The 24,076-nt window shown below is 40.8% G+C and overlaps 1 protein-coding gene across 3 annotated transcripts in view; it reads right to left on the bottom strand.

The window, feature by feature from the left end:
• SLTM (SAFB like transcription modulator) overlaps positions 1-24,076 on the bottom strand; it is a 65,970-nt gene that overhangs the window by 33,362 nt on the left and 8,532 nt on the right. For 2 of the 3 annotated variants that reach the window (XM_018564236.1, XM_018564235.1), the window contains exons 2-4: positions 18,471-18,558; positions 12,774-12,835; positions 8,255-8,458 (exon numbers count right to left, since the gene is read on the bottom strand). In XM_018564236.1, coding sequence (XP_018419738.1) covers positions 8,255-8,458; positions 12,774-12,835; positions 18,471-18,558 — 354 coding nt within the window. Of the gene's footprint in view, positions 1-8,254; positions 8,459-12,773; positions 12,836-18,470; positions 18,559-21,224; positions 21,440-24,076 lie in introns of those variants that run through there. The other variant, XM_018564237.1, reaches the window with a different exon arrangement.

Genomic DNA, 24,076 nt, shown 5'->3' on the forward strand with positions numbered 1-24,076 from the left:
GTTTCTTAGGGCATTTTCAAACTATAGCACTGTGCCAAGTTCACACTGCTGTGCATATAACATGCATTGTTATCGCACAGCCATTGGGAGGTGCGTTAGGGTGCCATTGCAATCATTGGCAGTGCACAGTACTGGACACTAGGTGCGCTGTACAAGAACATGTGGTTAGCACAACACTATAGTGTTAACTAGCCCCACGCCTAAGGTTGTATTATACATGTAGTGATCCCACCACTACTTCCTGAAAATGCTAGTTGTCTAGCAGACAAACGGTCACACTGGTTTCAATACCTTGAGTTACTAAATTTGTAAGCAAATCAGCAAGGTCAGAAAGTCCTTATATGATTATTCCAAATCTGTGATTGCAAGTACTTAACCAGTTGACATCCGCGGTGTTAAACCCCCTTCCCATCCAGGCCATTTTTCAGTATTCAGCGCTGCGACAACAATTTACTTCTCTTATTTGCTCCCTTTTGGTATGTTAAGTATACCATTGGAAGCACTTGGTTACACCCGTTTGACAAGATTAACAGTTTTTTGTTTTACCTTATCAAATTCAGAGCTGTCCTTTTCACACTCAGTTATAGCAAAGTCACCCTAGCTCTTATGGACTACAAAGCGATTGGCCTTTATGTTGTGGAGATCTGAGAGTAGGGATTGTAGTTTCCCAAACACTGGGGCAGGGCTGACTGCCCAGACCAGGGCTGACTGCCCAGACCAGGGCTTAGGAGATGACTATTTCTGGCAAATCAAAGGGTTATTTTTCTGTATTTGCAGGGTTTTTAATAGGATAAAAAAGGGAAGTATGCATGCATGTATTGCAGATATGCACTGCTGAACACTGCTGCATTAGCGGGTTGCTGTCGCCAGACAGCATTTTTTTTCTGCTGGCGGGCACGCACGGGCAGAAAAGACCCGTCCAATGCGAACACCCGGTACCGGGTGTTTCACATATAGGCGATCAGCGGGTCCATAGCCCGCCGATTGCCTATATGTGCTCGTTCGCGGCACCCAACCCGAAACCACAAAAAGTGCAAAAAAATAAATCTAAAAAAATAAAATAAGTCACAAAAAAAGGGGAAAAAACCCCCCAAAATGTTTAACTCCCCCACCCCCACGTTTACGCGCCTATAAACGTAAATACGCGTCCCGTGCCCGAGCGCGCAAAAATTACAATTGACGTTACATATCGTCGCGAACGTCGCAGTGAGAGCAATCATTTTAGGGCCATCAATCACTGATAACACTAAACTGATGAGCGGTAACAGCTTTTAAAGCGTCGCCTATGGCCAATTTTGGGTATTATCGTTTGAGGTTTTGCGCGCGGAAGCAATTGTAAGGCTTGACATGTTTGGTGTCTTTTTACCCGACGTGACCCCGTCTTTTATATTTTACCAAAAAATTGGGTAATAATAAATGTTTTATCATTTAATATAGGGGAAACTTTTTTTTTTTTTTAAATTTCAGTGATTTTTCCTTTATAGTTAAAAAATAAAAACCCCCAGTGGTGAATAAATACCACCAAAAGAAAGCTCTATCTGTCCCCAAAAAAGGGTATAAAATTAATTTCAGTACAGCGCTGCATGACGGAATAAATGTCAGTCAAAGTACCGCAGCGCTGAATACTGAAAAATGGCCTGGATGGGAAGGGGGTTTAACACCGCGGATGTCAACTGGTTAAAGTGTATTTTTCCTTAACGGAAAGACCCTGAAATTTAAAGTTTAAAATGGAGCACGTTAATATAGGTTCCCTGGCTGCTGTGCAGGCACAACAGTGTGACCTAGGGTCCTCTGTGGCTCAAAGGCTTTCTACAACTTTTCTAGATTTGCGTAAAAGGGCAAACTACATCACTGCACAGAACAATCCTACCCTGTCTTCTGCCTTATTTGATTGATAGCCTTTAATAAAACAAGAGGCTGATAAAAGAAAATAGTACTAGGGAGAATTAGGGTGGGAATATAACAGTCTTATTACACGCCCACTTCATGACAAAAGTAGTAGTACAAGCATATGAAAAAGTAAAGTACACCCCATAGAAACTGTTAACTTTGTCAACATATTTGAGCAGGCACAGATTAAAAGTGCATGTAAACAATACCTACAGATAGAGAGGATATTCTTGAATAAAAACCAGAAAGAAATGTGCCTTTAAACTCATTTATTCAAACACAATTGAACAAGATGTAGTGGTGTACTCTGGAAAAAGTAAGCGCACCCTGGGTCTCATATGCTGGAATTGCTCCCTTTAGCATACATGGCTTCTTTAAGTGTTTTGTGTAACTGCCCACCACTTGATGACATTGATGAAGATTTTAGCCACTTCCATACAAAATACCTTTAGCTGCAAGATGTGTGGGTTTCCTCACATACTGCCAATTTAAAATACACCTACATCACATCAATGGGATTCAAATTAGGATTTTGACTAGGCCAGTCCACGTCTTCTTTTTGAGACACTCCTGGTGGATTTGCTAGTGTGCTTTGGATCATGACGTTTTTTTCAAAGATCCATTTCTGATGCAACATTTGGAAGATGGTCATTCTCGCACACACAGCTATGATACAGATAACTGCAAGCTGCTCAGGTCCGGAGAGTGCAAAACAACCTGAAAACATGCCATTTCCACCACCCAGGTATGAGGTCTTTGATTTATACCAAATAGGTCTACTATCACTATGGCCAAACTATTATTTTGGATTGATCAGTGTTTAACACAACATTCCATAAGGCCTGGTCCTCGCTTCTTTGTTTAATGGCAAACAGTAGTCGTGCTCTTTTTCTACAGCAAAGGATTCTACTGTCACACCTACCATGCAGGTTAAATCAGTGCAACCTTTTTGATTGTAGATTAATTCACTTTGACTACAACTGCTGCAAGAGATACCTGCACATTCCAGAATGGAATTTTGGGGGTTTTAGCATTAAGTGATCAGCTTATAGGCTGAATATGTTGGAACAGCCAGTCCTAAACCAAATAACAGACATTTGAAATCTACAACACTTGCACATTCTTTTATTTTCAAATTATCTAGGCTCTCATTGAATCCTTCCCAGACTTATTAGCATCCACAAACAGCTTTCTGAGAGCCTTCGAGCCCTTTTAATTTTGGCACGACAACACACATAGCTTTAGATATCGAGGAATTAAATAAGACCAGTTACGCCTGCTCACTCCCCAAGAAGGTTGTACTCATTGGCAACTAATCTGGAACGCTCAATTTGAATTTCATGGATTTAAAGCAGTGATAAAATGTAGGGATAGGCCTACTTTTTCCACATGACTAATCAGCATTTTTGAATTTGATTATGAGAATACACCATGTCAATTGTGTTATTTGCTCAAGTATATGACTTTTACCTGTTGGCACCGTTTGAATTATGTAATGTTTGCATGTTAACGCCCAACAATGTTTGCAAAAATGGGATGCACTTAATTTTACCATGATTGTAGTTCCTACTTTGAGGAAATGATTACCTTAGTTTCCTCAGACAGCAGCACTGCCTTGATCATCTTTCACTCTTGCCGAGAAGAGGTAAAAGGAATAGACTTCTGGAAGGTTGCACATAAAGTCAGAAGGGCACAGACCGTCAAACAACATTATTAGGGAAGGTCAGCAATAGCAGCCTCCATATTCCTATAACAGGCTTCCTATACATCCTCTCGAATAACTGCTCTGCTGCCCATTTTTACATTAGGTCTTAGCAGGGTTGCTCTAGAATATTTTGGGAGGATGGAGTGCTTATAGTACGGTTTGCCAGATCCAGAAAGGCAAAGGCAAGCTGCCTGTAAGCCAGCTTTGATAAAACAAAAAATTGTATGGAGACCAAAAAAAAAAAAAAAGAAAAAGGTCCATTGTAAATTGTAAAGCATGTGACCACTTATTGCATCTTTGTAAAGCTGGTGTTTGAGGTTGAGTTAAGGGAACATTGGTTAAGTAAATTATTGCACACTAAACATCAAAATGACAGAAAGCCAGGAAAAAGGATGTGACAAGGCGCTGCTAAGGAAAATCTTTAAACAAAGATTATTAAGGTAGGGCTGGACAAATGCAGGAACAGGATAGCCAATGTTCCCTAAAAAAAAAAAAAAATACAGCTAGCACCCAACTTTTGAGTTTCTCTAGTTCTCAAGGGAGCCATCTACTAAACAAAATTCCTGCTGGTTCCCTTATTCCATAATTAATCTGTCCACCCCTGTATTAAGGATGTATCAGTCTCCAGGCCACCCTCAAAGTATCTAAAACCAAAACCTTTTTTTTTACGCTTTGGATAGAGGATTAACCGTCAGGAATTTTTTCAAGTCTAGGTTCCAACTGAGGAGGGTAACCCTCTTGACTTGTCCAAGTAACCAATGACTCTGGGATTGAAATGGTATAATTAAAATATAAAATAAACACACACCACTACAAACCTTTGAGTTGTCACCTCAGTGAAGTGCTTCATTGAAAACATACAATAAAAGAAAAACTAAGGATTTTATTTTACTCACTTTGGATAGGTTTCCTTCCTTTTTTTATACTACATGGTTTTAACCTTCTCCTTGGCATTTGTGTGCATTTTGCCAGCATTATGATTAGCACTAGATAAATCGATAACACCACATTCTAGCATTAGCAACTAAGGATAAAATTGCTAGCAGGGCAATTACATTTTAAGTTCAGTTTATGTATTCAAAAGAAAGCAACAGTTTAACAGCAAAATTGAATGCTCAAATCAACTTAAGATGAAAGCATACAGCAATTGCATTTTCTCACAGATTTAAGGAAGGGCGCAGACATTCAAAAAATAAATGCACCCTTCAGAGGAAAAAAATAAAAGAATGGATCAGGAAGCAGATCACAGTGATATTAAGACAGACAGGTAGCTTATTTATGATTTAAGCAAAAGACCAAAGCTTACACAAAAGGCGAGACTTGAGACAAACCGATATCAGCAATGTACAGATATGGAATGGTTTATCCCAAAATAGTTTATACTAGAAAAAAAAAATGTAACAGCTGCTTTATATACGAAAACAGGACAGTATAAAACCCAAGAGCCGAGTGGCTACTGCACATGAAAGTGCTGGTGCTTTTTCCATTCTAATCAATAAAAGATTTTAAACTGCCTTAAAAAAAAAAAACCCCATTGGCTCCTACAATGGTCTGACTGGCTCTTGAGATCTTCCTCGGGGCATAGTCTGATCCTCATCTTGTGTATGGCATGAACATGTACAGATATACAATGTAATTTGATAATCAAGCACATGCCATTAGCAATTGTTACTTAACCATAAATTAATTGATCCAACCCTAGTTCAGATTATAAATGGATATTTGTTTAACCCCTTCGTGACTGACGACGTACAGTGTACGTCGCCAGCATCGGGGCTGTTTAAACAGACTCCCGGCGACTTTTGCCACATGGGTGCAAAAATTGAAAAAAGGGGCTCAGTCATGAAGGGGTTAATGGTAGTTTTGTAAAGCACCGGTTTACCACGGAAGAGCGCAGTTAGAGACATGGGTAAGAACTCATTTTGAAAAAGAGGACAAATTAAAAAAGGAAACCTGTTAGATACCCAATTTCTTAAAAATGGCATCAGAAGAAAAATCAGTTTTGTTCTCGTATCAAGTCTTGGCTAATTTTTTATTTGGAATTCACTTGTGGAAAGACTACCCGTTTCCAGCCAACATACAGTGTCAGAGACATCCTGTGACTCCTAACTTCCTCACTCACAAACAGCATATTAGAAATTGCCAGTAATGTGAAGAAAATATTTTAGAACACCAGACTATAAAAAAAATAAAAAAAAAAGGTATAAATGTTAATAAAAAATAAATCAGACAGTTATGGTATATCTTTATCTCATGTTTTAAGCAGATATCAGGCATCAGGGAGGCAAATCAACACACAGCTGCTGGTGTGTGATGCCAGGCACAATGCTGATGCACCAATCCAGATGAATCACGCGGTTTACTTTGTTAGATCTGTCACAAGTGACATTGTATGGGCACAGAACGGTGGTGTGAGCCGAGCCAATTTAAAACCAGGCAAATTGCCTTGTTTAGTGTTAGGGCTGCATTGGAAAAAGTGGCCACAGCAGCACCAAGGCATCTGATATGAATCAACCCTTAAGGTGCAGGCTCCAGGGCTTTATTCCTGATCCTGACTTCACAACCTAGCACATTATTGCTACAAAGTCCTTATATCTTTAAATCTAGCCAAGTTGTTAAGGTTTAATAAGGGGTGAACAAAGTCACACCCAAAATACTTCCTTCAAGCTATGCCTTTAAATCATATATATGACCATGAGCAAACTATAGATTTAAAACTGCAATGACAATACTGCTCTGTGAAAAAGAAATGGGTAAGGAATCATAACCTAAATTCCAATATCCATAACCCAGTTACGGAAATGTACAGAACAAGCAAAAATACATACATCTTAAAAAATAATAATTTAATAAAAGAAAAAAAAGAAATGAAAATGCAGGGTTGTGTAGACTAGCTTACAGATTATGAAGACCAACAAAAATAATAGTAATATGACATTTGAAGGCATGTTTGATAGTGGTAATCAAATATTAAAAACAGACTAAGGTGTAAAGTATGCCCCTACAAAGCGATTTAAACTTGCAAATTTAAATCAAAAACATTTCACATAACACATATTTCAAACAATCTTATCATCTGATTTGGCAACAGCTCCACATAATCTCATTTCGTAAAAACTAACAATACTATGATGCCTTGTTTAAAGTGTCACTAAACCTTCCTTAAAATGCAATGTTTCATTTCATTACACAAGCATTTAATACTTATATTTCACCAAATCACCAACTTCACTCCCACAAAAAGAGACTATTTCAGTTTTCAGCAATGTGTGTACAATCGCATGAACTGCTGAAGTTAGACTACATCGTTCAATTTAACTGGCGCCAGCTTACAGCAATGTGCATGTGTACCCACGAATACAAATTTGCAAAGTTAGCAACTCCTAAAAATCGTGAAGGACCAGCAAAACAAATAAAACATAAAAATATTTTGGAGTTTCCACTGGGAACACACCAAGGAGGTTACACATGCCTCGAGGTCATGTAGGACGAGCATAGCTACCTTAAAATGAAAGTGGGAACAAAGAAAGGACTTCTATAATGGATTTATATGGTGCCAACAGTCTGCACAGCACTTTACAAAATAAAAGGAATAGGGGGTAAGGAGTTATTTTTTATATACATATACACACACACACTGAATTGTGGGTAATGTATATGGCCCTGGAGGATATTTGAAACACTTTAGTAATTTTTTTAATTTTGGTTTAGTGACACGTAAATATAAAAAACAAAAATAAATCAAAGCACACTCATTAAAAGCTTAAAAAAAACCATACAATCTTGAAATTTGTGCTAGCTATACCACAAGAGCTTACAGTGTCATTCCAAGTAAGACTAAATAGTTAGAATTTCTTATTTATGGTTTTACATGCCAAAGTATTTGTGACTTAACACAGTCTTGTGATTGGCACACCTCCATCCAGATGATCTTTGTTAGTTCCAGGTTCAGCTTTGCTGCTTTCCTGATCACACCTCTGCTTCCTGGAAAGAGGTGGTCATGCCGATTTATTGCATAATGAGCATGCGGGAGGTAAAACCCAGAAAATTAAATATGGGTCACCTACCTGACTGAGCTATGTAGCAGGGATAAGTAAATAGGAAGCCTGGCGAAATACTAGATACATAACATTTTATACACCCACATACACAATAGATTAAAGTAGAACTCCAGACAAAATGTATCTAAAGTCAAAACTTAGTTTGCGATACAGCAATGCAGAGTTACAGCCTTTGTCAAGTTATTGACATTTGTGTCCCTGCTAGGTGACCGTTCTAACTAGGAATGAAAGTAAAGGAAAATTCAGGCAGGGGAAGCATCCAATCAGGACACTTGTTCCAGGGATAAACACTCTTCCCCTCACACTTTTGCAGTGATTTCTTCTCACTTTCAGTTCTATCTATAGGAAATGAAATTAAAGGAAAGCTCCTCGACAGGAAAGTTTTGTCTTTAGATAAACATTACGTAATGCTCCTGGAAAGTTTCTAAGACAAAGAAATTAAATAAGGAATAATCCAGGAATGATTAAGAAGTTCTATTTAGGCGATTGCCCTTTTTGTTCATTTTCACACAACACCCACAGCGGAGCGCTTCACATCTTAATTAGCAGCTATGAAGTAAATATAAAAGACTGATTTCAGTGTAGCCACTCAGCATACTTGGTTTTGAGGTTCTTTTTCAGAGTCTTCTTCTGGAGGGACAGGCTTTGATTCACCGTTCTTCTTGACTTCTGGGGATAGCACTGTGACACACTTAGAAGTTTCTTCGTCATCATCATCATCACCATCTTCATGCTCCTCAGGATCCTTTACTTCATCACTACCATCTTGGTCACTTAAATCTTGAGACTCCAGCTCAAATTCCTTTTTTGAGAAAGGCAAACAATGTGAATCTCATATGTTCCGAGAAAACCTTGCTTACCCAATAACTGCAAGCGGGTCGGAATTTGTTTGCCAACTTCTAACAAATTTGTGGAACTATTATCTGGTGCTGTTCATGCTGGTCCCATTGTTAGGCATGTTCTTCACATTGTATCTTCTAAAAAATACCCAATTCATCTTTTTTTTGCACTTTTCAGCCTTATAATTAAACCTTTATAAAAAGGTAAACAAAAACCCTTCCCCCATATTATCTCTATGTTCCAGGCTGTTCTGACCATAAAATGCTAGACATTTAGACAACCTATTCCCAAAAGACTCTGGAAAGAGGTTAAAATGAAATTTAAAAAAAAAAAAAAATGTCAAAGATTGGGGTGAACGAGAGAAAAAAAAAAAAAATCACTCAATTCCACAACGTGAAGGAACAAAATCATCTCTGCTTTCTATTGTATCCCAACAGACAGAACCTGCAGCTGTCAGAATACATGAACGGTAACCTCAGCTGACTAGCTGTAGTCACTGTTCCACTGACATATGTCACTGAAGTGCCAGCCGGAGAACCCATGGCTGAAATTCAAATGGTGTGTTGCCAGCTTTAGAATGGAAACTCCAGCTGGACTACACTGCCACACAGGAAGGTTCTTATGTTACAGAAAAGTGGAACCTCCTGTAAATGTCTGCAGTAGATTTGAAGCCAAACTAAAATCTTTTTTTCTGACAGTCCTGATGGGGTAGAAAAGGGACACTTTAAAACTAGATCTTAATAGAGCTCTGCTTAAACAATGGGGGTATACTCATAAAGCAGTAACTGTTACTTTCTCCAAACATTGACCAGAAGGGAATTAGGGATGCACCGATACCAAGTATTTGAGCAAGTACTCACACTTGCCCAAATATTGGAATATCCAGTATCAGGAAACTGGGAGCAGAGTCATTACTCAACCCCTAGGCTTCCCAATTGGTCAGAAAGCTGGCTCCATGGCTGGAGAATGGAGACGGCTTCATAGCTAATCAGGAAGCCAGGCGGTGAATCATTCCACTCTGCCCGGCTTCCTTCATGGGACCTATATCTGTGCATCCCTAAAGTGAATCAATCTCGGTCAATTCAAACATATGCCAGGAAAATTCACCAGCAGTGAATCTTTGGTTAGCATCAAATTCACTAGTTTATAAATATACCAGAAACCATTTATATAGGATTATGGGAGTCAGGTAAACTTAAGATGGGGACTTTTAGACAAAAGGGTTCGTAATCTGTGCTTCATACTTCTATTCCAGTATCGTACATACTACTCCCACTAACCCCTAGAAAATGCATTAAAACATGGTAGCTACTGGTAGACTATAAACTACTATGAAATTAACTAGTACCATGCCATCTCCATTTATCACCCTAGAACCTGCTGAAGATCATGGATGGTATGCATGCAGAAAGGCCTGGGAATAGCAACAAAGCAAAACAATAAAATTCGGAGATGACTGGCAACGCCTACAACACAACGCGAAAATTTGTTTGAACAGTGAACTGTAAAAGTCATTGCATTCACAAGTGCTGTCACGAAATCATTACAAACTGCAATAATACACACCACCCAATCAGAGTTGGTGTGTGAATTGCAATCATATCTAAACAGAGGAGCCAAAACCTCAGGATTTAGGAAACCTCACGTGAAAAAATAAACAAACTCATGCATGCAAGCCCTTGATTTTCATGCCTGGAATAGCACCACAACACCCCCTCCTGCCCCAGAAAGCAGGGAGGCTTAAAAAGGAGAACTATGAGGTGAGTGCTTTTCACTCACCTCATAGTTCTAGCCGACCTGTGACAATGAGACTGTCACAGGTCGGCTCAGTAGATCGGGAAGTGAGCGAACACATACCGGTGTTCGCTCACCTCTCGATCCTGTCACGGCCCTCTGCCGTGACAGGGGAGGGACTGGATTCCCCCCGCTTCGATCTGCCAGCGCTGACTGGCAGATTGGACGGGGGAGGGTACAGCTGGCTCTGCCTCTAGATAGGCAGAGCCAGCTGTCACTCACGCAGCTGGGCGGATCCAGACAAATTGTCGGGATCCGCTTCAGCTGCGGTGTGTCAGTATACCGCGAGCAGTAGCTCACGGAATACTGTGGCATCTCAGTATACCGCGAGCTGTAGCTCGCAGTATACTGAGCTTAGGGTGACGGGAGGATGCTAGTTTGCGTCCTCCCGTTAACCTGAGAACTATGAGGAAAAGCCTTAACCCCATAGTTCTCCTTTAATTATGTGATCCAGTGCATTCCAGGTTGCAATATGAACAAGTCCTAAGTCCCAATGGTTTTCTATATGCAGTATGGATGAAACCGAGTCATCTGAAATCTGACTATGTCAGAACAGCAAACATACATGCCATTACAAGGTCACAACAGGACAAAACTAATTATATCCACTGTTAGTACTGAATGGCTTCAGCTTGTTCAAGAGCAGCATGTACAGCGAGCTTTAGTGAAGTTTTCAGCAAAATTTGGACAGAATTGGAAAAGCTTTTGGCCAATTCCAAACTGCTTTGTTGAAGCCCATGAAGCTGAACTTCAGGCAGAAATCTTATGACAATGTGTAAAGGAATTCAGAACAATTTCTTTTTGTTTTCATATATAAATTATCCAGGCACTGACAAAGCTATGCTCGAGTTACTCTACTCCACTATTTCCAGGGCCATCAGTTTTGTAATAACCCCTCATTAGTTTTTCATAGAACATCAATGTAATTACATCGCTCACTCACTATTGTGGAAGCACCCAGGAGTCATTGCATCATTTGACTGACAGGTTTAGACAGACAATGGCTGGCAACCTCATGTTAGGCAAAAAATCCAACACTAATGCCCATTGACAACTACAATTAACATGGCATGATGGGAATTGTAGTTTGTGTCAAAGCCACACAGTGGGCAGAAGGGACATCACCATTAGCTTGATTCTACCTCTGGTTGTTCATTAATAGTTGTGATATATGATGGCACAACAGGTTATTGACAAGGTATGTTTAACTACAGAATTACTGGCCAGATCACCAGAAGAAAATAAAAAAGGCAAAAAGCTAAAAGAAAACTAATGCAGCCACCACATTGAAGGATTAGTATGCTGCAATGTATTACATTTTTTACTTGGGGTTTAAATATGCTTTAATGAAGCCTGATAGTTTGATTGGCAGGCTTCCCATTATGATATATGCTTAAACTGCCCAAACTGGAGCTGAACTGTACTTCAATGTCCCCATATCTTAAAAACACACACACAAAAATGTTTAGTAATGAATCTACAAAACACATGCTTCTAGATAATTGCCGGCTTTGCGTATCTTATTTCTCTTTTCTTCCCCAGTCTTCTGACAGTGGCCATGTTTACTAAGGGCAGATTACTAGCTCTCCTATTACCTCCTGGATTTCTTCACGTGACTAGGACATGTGACCATGCACATCATCTCAGGGGAGGAAAATGCCTTTCCCGGAAATCTCATGAGATTACAGATGAGATTTCCCAGCAGTGCTCTGCTGCTGACAAGGCAATCCCAGTGTGCATTGCATTGGCAAAGTGAAGTCATTTTGCCCTTTCAAAGCAGGAAGTGAATGCTCTGCAAGTGTGTAAGTATTTCAAAATCACAGCATTTTAGACCGAACATGTCTTATCATTAATCATCATACATCTGGTAGAAAGTGTAAAGGTCCACTATAAACAAAACCACTGAATGCGCCATAAATGCTTTGTAGAAGCTATCTGTACACACCGCTCTTATACAAAGCTGAAGACCATGAAAACAAGGCCTAAATGTAGTGATCATGCTATAGGCGGTCCTCTATGCCACAATACCAACACAGAATGGGCCACAAACCAGGCTTTCAACCAACTTATGGAAAAAAATCATAGGGTTGGTATATAATTCTGGCATCAATGCACATCTCTGCAAAGCTTTATTTCATTTGGTTTTCAAAGTGGTATAAGCTTGTGCTTATTATTTGAAAACACGTAGATCCCTTAGGTCTCTTCCCTAAAATCAGAAACATTGGCCGATCTACTTCACTGGAAGCCATAGAACAATGAGTAGTTTCTGCTAACTAGTTTCCAGTAAAACATGAAGTTTCATATCTGTCTCAACACTAAGAAAACAGAAAAAAGTTTAACATTGATTAGCCAACCTTCAAACTTGTAATATTATACAAATGCTTTGTACTGTTCAAAGTCAAAATAAATTACTGCCATTATTTGATATTACTTCAAAATAAATGTACAATTCATTTTTCCATTACAGTTTTGTATCATTTTACCTTAACGATATCTTCTTCCATAGAAGCTTCACACCCAGATTCATCGGCCTCTTGTTTCTTGCCTGAAATTTGAGCACAAAACATTACCCTTTAAGAAAGCTGGAATTAGAGTTGTACTAAGCCTTCAACTATTATTTAATGTTTCCCTCTAGATCAAGTAATTGGCAACACTTTCAATGTTTTGGGGTTTCATTTCCCCCCTTGTCAAGCTAAAAGCTGGTGAGCTGGGCAGTGTTCATGCTCATACACAAAAGCTATACTTGATCTGTCAAAGAGGATCCTATAAAAAGCAGGGGTAGGCAAACTCCTAGCCATCCAGCTGTGGTGTAACTACAAATCTCATTAGGCATTGCAAAACTGACAGCCACGATTCCCAGAGGCAGATGCATGACCGCTCCAAGCTCACTCCCATGATTAACTACAATTGCATGTTTAGTTTACTAATTTGTATTGAAGTGATAGCCCATCACAGGAGTGAGCTTGGATTGGTTTGGTGACTACTTTACAACACACACAGGGACTATAGGTAACAAAAGTATCCACCCTCCAGAAGGAAGGACCATGTCAGCACCAATTCAGAGATGATTTGAGAATCTACAGCCGAGTGATACACAAATAAGATACATTTTTGTTACGAGTTAAAAAGGTACCTGGATGCATTTTTAAGATTTAACCTCTGAGTTTAGTGTCACTTTAAAAAGGCCACAGAAGTCCTGACCTCGCACCTCACACTGTAGACAAGGGGCTTCCAATTGACTATCATCTGAGATTTAAACTTCCCAAAAATGCACTGCCATTAAATCACCATCTGCTTGTTTTCCTAATAACTCAACAGTTTATAGAATTCTGAGGACCCTGAGATCAATGTATTCACATATATAGTTGTCCTCAAAGTTGGCAAACCCTGGCAGACTTTTATTTAAGGAAAATGATCCATATGAAGCCATTTATCATCATCACAAAGTTGTTTGGCTCTGTTTTAAATCATAATAAACAGAAAATCAGCCAAAATGTCCCTGATTAAAACTTTACCTATCCTGGAATATTTGGCCTTGTGTGACCACAAGGTGACACACAGGTTAAAATGGCAATTAAAGGTTAATTTCCCACATCTGGGTCTTTTTAAACTGCAATTAGTATCTATGTATAAATAGGCAATGAGTTTGTCAGCTCTCACGTGGATGTACTGAGCAGGCTAGATACTGAGCCAAGCGGAGCAGAAAAGAACTGTCAAAAGTCCTGCGTAACAAGGTAATGGAACTTTATAAAGATGGAAAAGGATATACAAAGATATCCAAAGCCTTGAAAATGGCAGTCAGTACTGTTCAATCACTTAAGAAATGGAACATTTGGGGATCTCTTGATACCAAGCCAAGGTCTGGTAGACCAAGAAAGATTGCAGCCATAACTGCCAGAAGAATTGTTCGGGATACCAAGAAAAGCCCACAGGTAGCCTCAGGAGAAATACAGGCTGCTCTGAAAAAAGATGGTGTGGTTGTTTCAACAAGGAACACAATACAACGATACTTGCACAAAAAATAGCTGCATGATCAAGTTACCAGAGAGAAGCCTTTACTGCACCAATGCCACGAAAAAGCCCGGTTACAATATGGCCAACAACACCTTGACACGCCTCACAGCTTCTGGCAAACTAATTGGAATGACAATACCAAAATAGAGCTTTATTGTAACAACCATAAGCGCTACGTTTGGAGAGGAGTCAACAAGGCCTATAGAGACAAGAATACCATCCCCACTGTGAAGCATGGTGGTGGCTCATTGATGTTCTGGGGGGGGGGGGGTTGCGGTACAAAGGCACAGGGAATCTTGTGAAAATTGATGGCAAGATGAATGCAGCATGTTACCAGAAAATACTGGCAGACAATCTGCATTCTTCTGTATGAAAGCTGTGCCTGAGACGCTTCTGGACTTTCCAGCATGATAATCACCCTGAGCACAAGGCCAAGTTAACCCTCCAGCGGTTACAGCACAAAAAGGTGAAGGTTCAGTGGCGGCCATCACAGTCTCATGACCTCGGTATCATCGAGCCACTCTGGGGAGACTTCAAACATGCGGTTTATGCCACACAAAGACTTTGCATTACCTAGAAGAATTTTGCCAAGACAGCTATACCACCTGCAAGAATTCGGGGCCTCTCATACAACTATTACAAAAGACTGCACACCGTCATAAATGCTAAAGGGGGCAATATCATTTCATTTTTTTTATTTGTTACCAAGTTTTGTTTTATGATTGTGCCATTCTGTCATGACCTACAGATGAATATGAATTCCATAAGAAATAAAAGAAATGTGTTTTGCCTGCTCACTCATGTTTTCTTTAAATATGGTGCATATATTACCAATTCTCCAAGAGTATGCAAACTTTTGAGTACAACTGTATATTACAGCACTTTTTCCATCACCCTCTATTAGTTCTTCTCTAAAGATTTAAAGCCGTTTTACTCGGGCATTCCGATCAGGTCTGACCATCAGTTCTTGGCTCTGATCAGAAGCCCTGCGTTGGTGAAAGGGAATTTGGACCTAAATGGATGTGCACCTGGAAAATCAAACAGAATAGAGTTCTGATTTGGCAGACATGAGCTTTGAGGGCCTGTTCACATGACATCCGTTTTCTGTGCTGACCTGATCCGCACGCTCCTGCACTAAAAATGCATCCCAATGTATCCCTATGTGTTTTATGGGCTACAGTTCTCACGTGTTCAGGTTACGACAGAAAAATACTGCATGTCACATTTTGTACAGTCAGGAAATGGTCCGGAAAAAACACGTCAAAAACGCACTGCAGCCAAAATACTGACAGCACCACTCGAGATAATTTTACTGGAACATATCAAAAACGCGGCAAAACACATAGCACTGCGTCTGCTGATCTGGACCTGAAACTCATGTGAACAGGCCCTGAGAGCTACTGGTAGATCACAATCTACCTAATGGGAACCCCTGGTATAGAACTTCTGCACCTGAAACTTATAGACTGGATAATTACTAGTAACAGCTATCACTCAATATCAAACCCATTCCTGTACACCGCTGTAGGGAACTAGAACACTGAATTTCTAAAAGCTGCATTTGATTTAGATACAGCCAGACTTAAGAGGTCACCATCATATGAAACCAAAAAGATTTTTAATAGGAGGGGCTTACAATAATTCTACAGCATCAGAGCAGGGTTCCATGGCATGGGCAGTGGGAACGTTCTGGGGGGGTTTTTAGGTTTCACTTATTTGGGTATACACTGTATAGCCACAGGGTCAATTTAAACACAAGCAGAAAAAAAACCCTTATGGACAGCTATGTGGGGGACACTAACAAAGCGTATTCAAATTTACCATCGTGTTAAATTTACTGAAAAATATTTTACAATAAAAAGGCCTTGGCATACTTCCAGGTTCATTGGGGTTTTTCTCTTGTGCTATAACCAGACTGTTCAACTACACAAAATATTTTTTTTTAAAAAGGTAGTTTTTAGATTCATCTAATATACTTTAACAAATATGTTTTAATGTGTTGCTAGTCTCAGTGTAAGGCGACCTAAAAAAATATATTTAGAGCATCTTAACACCACTGAAAAATCTACAAGGAATGCATTTCAGATTTTTAAAGAAAAATAAAAAATATTATATTATCCATCTCTATGCACCGTGACATTAGTTCAGTTGTCTGTGACTAGAGAAGAAGCTTTGAAATAAATAATATACCAGTGCTAAAAATATGACCAAAGTGCAGGCAATCCTCCAACTAATGCACAAAGGGACTTCCTAGACCCAAGCAGCACACTATACACAAGACCTAGACATTTGCTTGGTTTGCTCGCTGCGCAGTAACAGAACACTTAAAAGTGAAAGTCCTTATGAGCCAGTAAGGATCTAGCGCTGGACTTCAACCCTGGGCACAAATTTACTTAACCCTTGTTGTGGGCACACCTCTGCACTGCAAGGGACAGGTGGTTGTTTTAGTCCAACGGTGAAAGATATAGTCATATGAACCTCAGAGCCGGATGACTGTTGGAGGTCTCCACCGGCCTCTCTCCTCCTCCGCTCCAGCGGTCTAAGGTCCTGTAAGCCATTACATCCTATACAATGAGTAGGACATGAGAATGCCAAGGGACATTTCATCACTGAAGCAGAGACGGAGTCAGGCTACAAGGACCAGTCAGCTGTCGCTCTGTGACAGTGCTCAGAGTCCAGTTTTATTCTGTCAAAGTGCCATTTCTGCAGCCAAACTGGCATAGCAACTACTTTATATTTGTTGTTTCTCATTCACATGACATAAGTGTTTTGTAATTCCTGCTTGCACAATAAATGCCGTCCTTATCCGCATTGAGCTTAGCTCCCGTCACTTGGAAAATCTAGAGAGAAGCTTGTAAAGGCCTGCAACACAGACATCTAAAAAGGCAAGAGGCTTTAACATTCTTTTTAGGTATGCTGTGTGAATAGGAACATATAATGGGGGTTTCCCAAATTTGAATGTTACACTGGAAATAAAACCTTTACAGCAGCTAAGGGAAGAATTTATGACAAGCTGTAACCTTGTAATAAATCTCTGCCAAGATCTGTCTTACTGCTCCTTGCTAGCTACTGCCTTAACGTCATTGAATATCTCCAGATATGCTCTGCCTGAGGGATTCTTGTGACTGAGGCTCTAGAGGTGGGAGCATATGCAAAACCAGATCCCCACTCAAATGAGAAAATTGTAGGGGAAAATTGTAGGGGAGAGAGATCCGAGACAGCGCACTGCACCGTCCTTACCTTTAGATGGGATATTGTGTAAACTTTTTCTGAAGCTGGTAACATGACTGTGGAACATATTTTAATGCTGCATTTTGACGTTTGATGTATGCTTTGGTTTCTCTAATTCTTAACTATGAAAGAATTTGAAAAACGGGTGTGCAGGTTCCCCTTAAGCTGTGAAACAAGCAATTTGTCCCAAGCATGCTCAGTAATAAATGACCAGTGTAGCAATAATCCCTGGTTTCTTCATACATAGATTAATATGGAAGTTATATTCAGCACATGCACAGTGGTACTGCTATTTTGTAATATCACAAAGATGGGGACGAGATTACAGATACGTGCTGTAATGGTAGAACACTATCACACATGTGCAAGATCTTGACTTCATATTTATGACATTATAATAAAGTGGTAATACCACCACTCCAACTCTGCCCTGAGCACTACAGATAACACCCATCCTCCTCACCAACCCAAAACTAAACAATGCTTCTGGCCCCCAACCCTAACACTTTTCACACTTATATGCCCCATCACACCTGCACCCAACTACCCTGCTGTCACCCTCCACATCTAACTGATCCTTCTGCTCTACATATATATTCACTTTGAGCATTGTGCTACATAACAGGCACACTAATGTGATATAGTTTGAATAAGCAGAATTGAGTTATTTGAGGTAAATATATAGGGGGACTGCAAATGATGTAAAGGTTGCATCTACAAAAATTACAGGAAAACATTCTCAAAATTTGTTTCACCATTTACAGTCTGTTATCAGGGGTGAGATGCCAGAGATGCATGCCCATGGCAGCGAAAGGTTAAAACAAAGAAATGACCATATGAAATTCTAAAATACTCCGCTTATTCTCACAACTCAAAACTGAGAAAAGACCATGTAACAGAACAAAAAACAGAAGACTGAAAAGACTGCTACACACCTTTGTTCTTCATGAGCTTTTTCGAAGGAGTATCTGCTGAAGAACTAATTTCAATATTATCAGGATCACCACCTTCTTCTTCAATTGCCTAGAACGAAAAAAGTGAGCAACATATCAAATTAAGACAAAGAAAAAAATAACACAACATTAAACCTGTTATTTTGCCACACTAAGTGCAAGTTGTTACACACAAAAAAAAACGCGATTAAAAAAAACACAACGCAAAAATACTATTGTGACCAGCAGCTGCTTTAGACATGTTACAGAAGCTCTTCCAACACACACGAATGAGATTAATCTACGGGGATGTAACATAAAGCCTGCTAATGTCAAACCAATGAATCTGTCAAAGGCAACAACTCACCATTGACAGAATCTCCAAGACTCCACTCACGTTCTCTGAAATAGTTTCAGGATAGGGACTGACATTCTGGCAGAATTTTGGCTTATGCCACGCTGCTACCTAGACACTGCAGGTCTTCAAAGTGTCAGATGGGTTGAATGCCTGCGGTGGTCTACAACAGGCAGTGGTCCCCCTCTTCCCACTTACAGGAATATCCCATAAAAAGATATGCACCAGCAGGAGGTACCACATGGTGCAGCAGGTATGCAGATATTACATAGTTACATAGTATTTTGGGTTCCATACACTGTACGAGAAATCGTACAGTGTATGGAAGGCGTGCAACCGTTTCTACTGTACGGTCGCACGTCTTCCATCGAACAAGCAGGCTGGAAAACCCACCGGGAATCGTACGATTCTGAAGATCTGAAAATCATTTTAAAAAAAAGATGGACACAAACTACACATTGATTAAAGTATCTTTCCTTAGTGTGTTTCCTCTATAACAGCCAAATCGGAATAACACCTATTTTATATGTGTTACATGTTCCCATTCACATAGCATAAACTAAAATTGTTTTTACAAAATATGCTTCTTGCAGTTTAAATTTATTTTAATTGGGTTAGGGTTTTAAGGGTTACATTTCTTCTCGCTTCTCTTTCTTTGAAATGTTAGGAGGGGCAGTGAAGGGTGAGGAGGCTTGTCCATTGTATGTAAAGGTGCCCATACATTGTACGATTCTCGTACGAGAATCGCGGGAAAACCCGCGATCGTACGAGAAATCGTACAGTGTATGGAAGGCGTGCGACCGTTTCTACTGTACGGTCGCACGTCTTCCATCGAACAAGCAGGCTGGAAAACCCGCCGGGAATCGTACGATTCTCGGCGAGTGAGTTGCCTGCTTGTTCGACAACTGACGAACGGGTCGGTGTGCGCACGCGCACACTGCCCGTTTGCCGTCCTTGCAAGCCCGCCCCTCATTACAGTCATCGCAAGTACGATCTGCCTGTCCAAGATGGGCAGATCGTACGTTTTTTTAAAGTACTTTACAACCATCGCAAGACTAAGGTCTTGCGATGGTTGTAAAGTGTATGGCCACCTTTAATTAAGCTTATCAGATAAACACAGTCCTCAGATTTCAGTCCCAAGTCTTTCTAGAAGGACAGATAACTGTGAAGGGGCTGAGGAAAACAGTGATCAGCCATCGTGGCGGCTCTAACAAAACATCTAAGAAAAAAAAGTAAGAATTTTTTTATGTCATTTTTAGTTATGCTGTGTGAATAGGAACACAAACATACAAGGGGCTTTCTCAAATTTGACTGCAAAAATGGAAACACACTTGAAGTTTTAGATGGAAGGGCTAGAGCCTCTGTCAGGTTTTACAGCTTTGGCAACTGTTGGGGAGAATTCCAGGCACTTCCACTTCTAGTGACAACATTATGAATAGAACAGAAATGTCAGGAGTACAGAGGAGTAAATAAAAGTAATTCACTGGCACACACTTGAAGGGTTTTTTTTAAAGTATTGACATAATTATTCAATACCCAATGTCACATGCCGTCATACAGCACTGTATGACAGCATGTGACATTGGGTATTGAATAAATTAATACTTTTAAAAAAACCTTCAAGTGTGTGCCAGTGAATTACTTTTATTTACTATTAGTGTTTTGCAAGGCGCCATCCGTGTGGTCACCTGGGCACCACATATACCTTGTGGTTTTGAGACCGTGGCAGTGCAAATGGGATTTGGACTTGTTGAGAGGACAGAGGAGATCCAACAATGAAAGAGAAAGTGATACAATCATTTTCCTTGGCAGATTAGGACAAGGTACAAACTCTGCTAGTTGGTCAGGGTTTGGTCACGGCAGGTATGTTGATCTGCATAAAATGAAACAAAAACAATAGTTTTCTATTGTTTACACATAATGAGCTGAGGGGTGTTTGTGCGCTAGATAGAACTGCAGCAATTTCATGCACGGCACCGCACTGGGGTGTATAGGGTTAAATGAAAGGTCATTAAAGGACATTTTGATAGTTAATATTATAACAAGGAGTCACACAAAGCAGAACGCCTTCGGTGTGAATGAGTCCTTATGGTTGGTGTCATGTTCTTCCCCATCTTGTGTCACTGGGACAGAAATAAACCTTATAACTCTTCATTACACAAGAGCTGATACAAGTTTTGTCCCGAGTTCCCCGGTTTGAGGACACGGGAACACAGGACGTAGTACACGTTCACCAATCACCCCACCCACCCCGCACGGTGTATGAAGCTCCCTGTGAGATCGGCATGTCTGGTACATAACATTACATTCCCGCAGATTACAGCGCGAAGGGGGAAGCGGCTGGGCGGTAACGAGGCCTCCCTCCTCAAAACGTCCGGGGAGCCCCTCCCACCGGCACCAACCTGCTTGAGCCGGGCCACCAGCACGTTCTTCACCCCGGTCACGTCCAAGTTCCTAAGTTTCAGCTCGGACTTCAGGTCGATGACGCGGAGCTCGGACACTTTCTTCTTCTCGGTTGGGCCGCTGGATGAAGCCATTTTAGTCGGCTCGATCCGGGTACCAAAATGTCGCCGTAGCACGTGACACGGAGCTTTCGCACGGCAAGCCCCGGAAGTCGTGGTCACGTGGGGCCTGCCTCTATAAAATATATCACACAAGCATACAATGGTGGCCCCGCCCCCTCCCGCCAGCCAACTACAAACCATCGACCAACTCTGGGATCGGTGCATCCCACTGTACACAGAGCAGCAGCAGCAACGAGGAGAACAAAGCAAGAGGGACATCCACAACAATGACAGGGACCGATCAATGTGCCCACTAAGAACCGTATACAGAACGGGGACTAATGAAATACTGAACAGTAACCATACCGGCCCAATCAATGACCTCTGCAAACAAACACACACACAGTAATTGGAAGAACCTAATTCAACAAACATCAAAGTAGAATGCCAGCGTTACTCACTTCAATACTATTTATGTATGTATTTCTAAAGCCATTTAAAATAAAGTTTGCCTTAAAATTAGCTCAGCCCGGCTTTAACAAGGTTACACAAGTAAATAAAACCTGAAATAATAGATTAAAAAAAAAGGGGACCTTCATAAATGCAATCCAAACAAATATGACCACTTGATTATTGGTAACCAATAGCAACCAGTCAGCTACCCACTTCACATAAAGTGCAGACAGCGCATTACAGACCAAAGTGATGATTTCTGGTATTGGCAATGATCATTTGTCATCCACTTTATACGTTTTGTGCTTAAAATCTGTAGCTTCAGGTGGGAGGGGCCTATCTCTCTGATGCTGTCCTGAAAAGGTGAGTAGAGAAAATGTACTTTATTTGTGTATCTCTAAATTCATGCCAACGGTCCTATCTTCTGAAGGGTGGCTACTTTTGTAAATTAGTAAACTACACAAGTGATTTTAGTCCATCCTGGGGGCAAGCTTGGAGCGGTGGCTACTTTACAAAACACACAGGGACCAAGGGGAAGAAAAGTAGCCACCTCCCATCTACAGGATCTACAAATAAGATACATTTTTTGTTAAAAAATATATTCAAGTACCTTATTAAAAAGGAGAATTATGAGGCGAGTGATTTTCACTCACCCTCATAACCTGAGCCGACCTGTGACAATGAAACTGTCACAGGTCGGCTCAGTAAATCGATAAGTGAGCGAACACATACCGTCGCTCACTCACTTCTCGATCCGTGAAGAAAGCCGTGACTCTCACTCACGGCGCCCTGCAGGGATTCCCCTCCCTCCCCGCTCCGATCCTCCAACGCTGACTGGCAGAACGGACGGGGGAGGGGGCAGGTACAGCTGACAAACTGTCCCTTCACACCATAGCATTGCACTAACTGCATGTTATAGTACATTTAGTGCATTTCCATTCATTTAAAAATGTCACCCCAATGCACCTCCCGGAAGCCATGTGTCCGCAGTTGTAGTGCATGTACTGCACTGCAAAGCATGGCCGCTAGGAGACGTGTTGAGGTGCATTGAACAAGTGGGGTGGGAATGGGCCCTTGAAGTAAGCGGCATATCCATGCACAATGACATCAGTGACCCTGACAAAGCCTAGAACACAAAAGCAGAATTCCCTGCAAAGAGGTAACTAAAATTCTAAGCAGGAAACCCAAGTCCTAACTCCTAATAAACAAGACTGAAGCCAAGCCTTTACATTTTGGATAAAGTAAGGGAGGGTTAAAAACAGGGCTTGAAAAATGTTAAGGTATCTCACCAGTCAGTCAAAAATGTCACCAGTCAGCATGACCGGACTAAAGCCTTGCAATTTATGTTAACATTTTTGGGGGACCGATAGAGCTTTCTTTTGGAGGTATATTATTACCACTGGGGGGGTTATTTACTATATAATGAAAAAAAGTACCGTAAATTTCGAATAAAAAAAACGTTTTCCTTACGTTATGTTATAAAACATCTATTCTTACCCATATTTTTGGTAAAACATAAATGTCGGGGTCACGTCGGGTTAATAGACACCAAACATGCCAAGCCTTAAAATTGCGTGCGCCCACAAAAACCGCAAAAAAAAGACCAGTGAAAATTGGTCATAGGCGACGCTTAAAATGCTTTTATCACTCATCAGTTTAGTGTTATCAGTAATTAATGGCCCTAAAATGATTGCTCACACTCCGACGTTCGCGGTTATACGTAACGTGCGGCACAATCGTTTTCGCACGTAGGCGCACCTGACGCATATCTGCATGTGTATGTGAGGGGCGGAGGACTTAAAGTTTTCATTTTTAATGCTTTTTTTTAGGGCTGCGGAAATTAACGATTAATCCCTCGATTAATCGTTAATTTTTTTGATTGATCAAAATTATTTTGATCGATCAAAGTTCTTTTGATCCGTACTCAGCTCTCCGCCGGCTTCCGGGTCTTCCGTCGGAGATCCGGTGACGTCACGAACATCCTCCCCCCTTCCCCAAGTGGCTGTCGGCTAACGAATGGAAGGGGGAGGAGTCCGGTGATGTCGATGTCCGTGACGTCACTGGACTCCTCCCCCTTCCCTTTGTTACCCGATGGAGCAGCTTGGGCCGGTGAGTACACATCCCAACTCTCCCGGGCCGCCCGGGAGAGAAACACTTTTTACCGGAAAGGTTTAATCTGCTCAATTGAGCAGATTAAACCTTTCCCTGCGATCGTTTTTTTCCTTTCTTTTCTGACATCGGGAGCCGCGGCCCGACCGTCAGTCAGTAAAGAAAAAAAAAAAAGGCATACGATTGCA

Source organism: Nanorana parkeri, unplaced genomic scaffold (assembly GCF_000935625.1).
Source record: "Nanorana parkeri isolate BGI_ZX_2015 unplaced genomic scaffold, ASM93562v1 scaffold739, whole genome shotgun sequence".
NCBI classification, from domain to species: Eukaryota; Metazoa; Chordata; class Amphibia; order Anura; family Dicroglossidae; genus Nanorana; species Nanorana parkeri.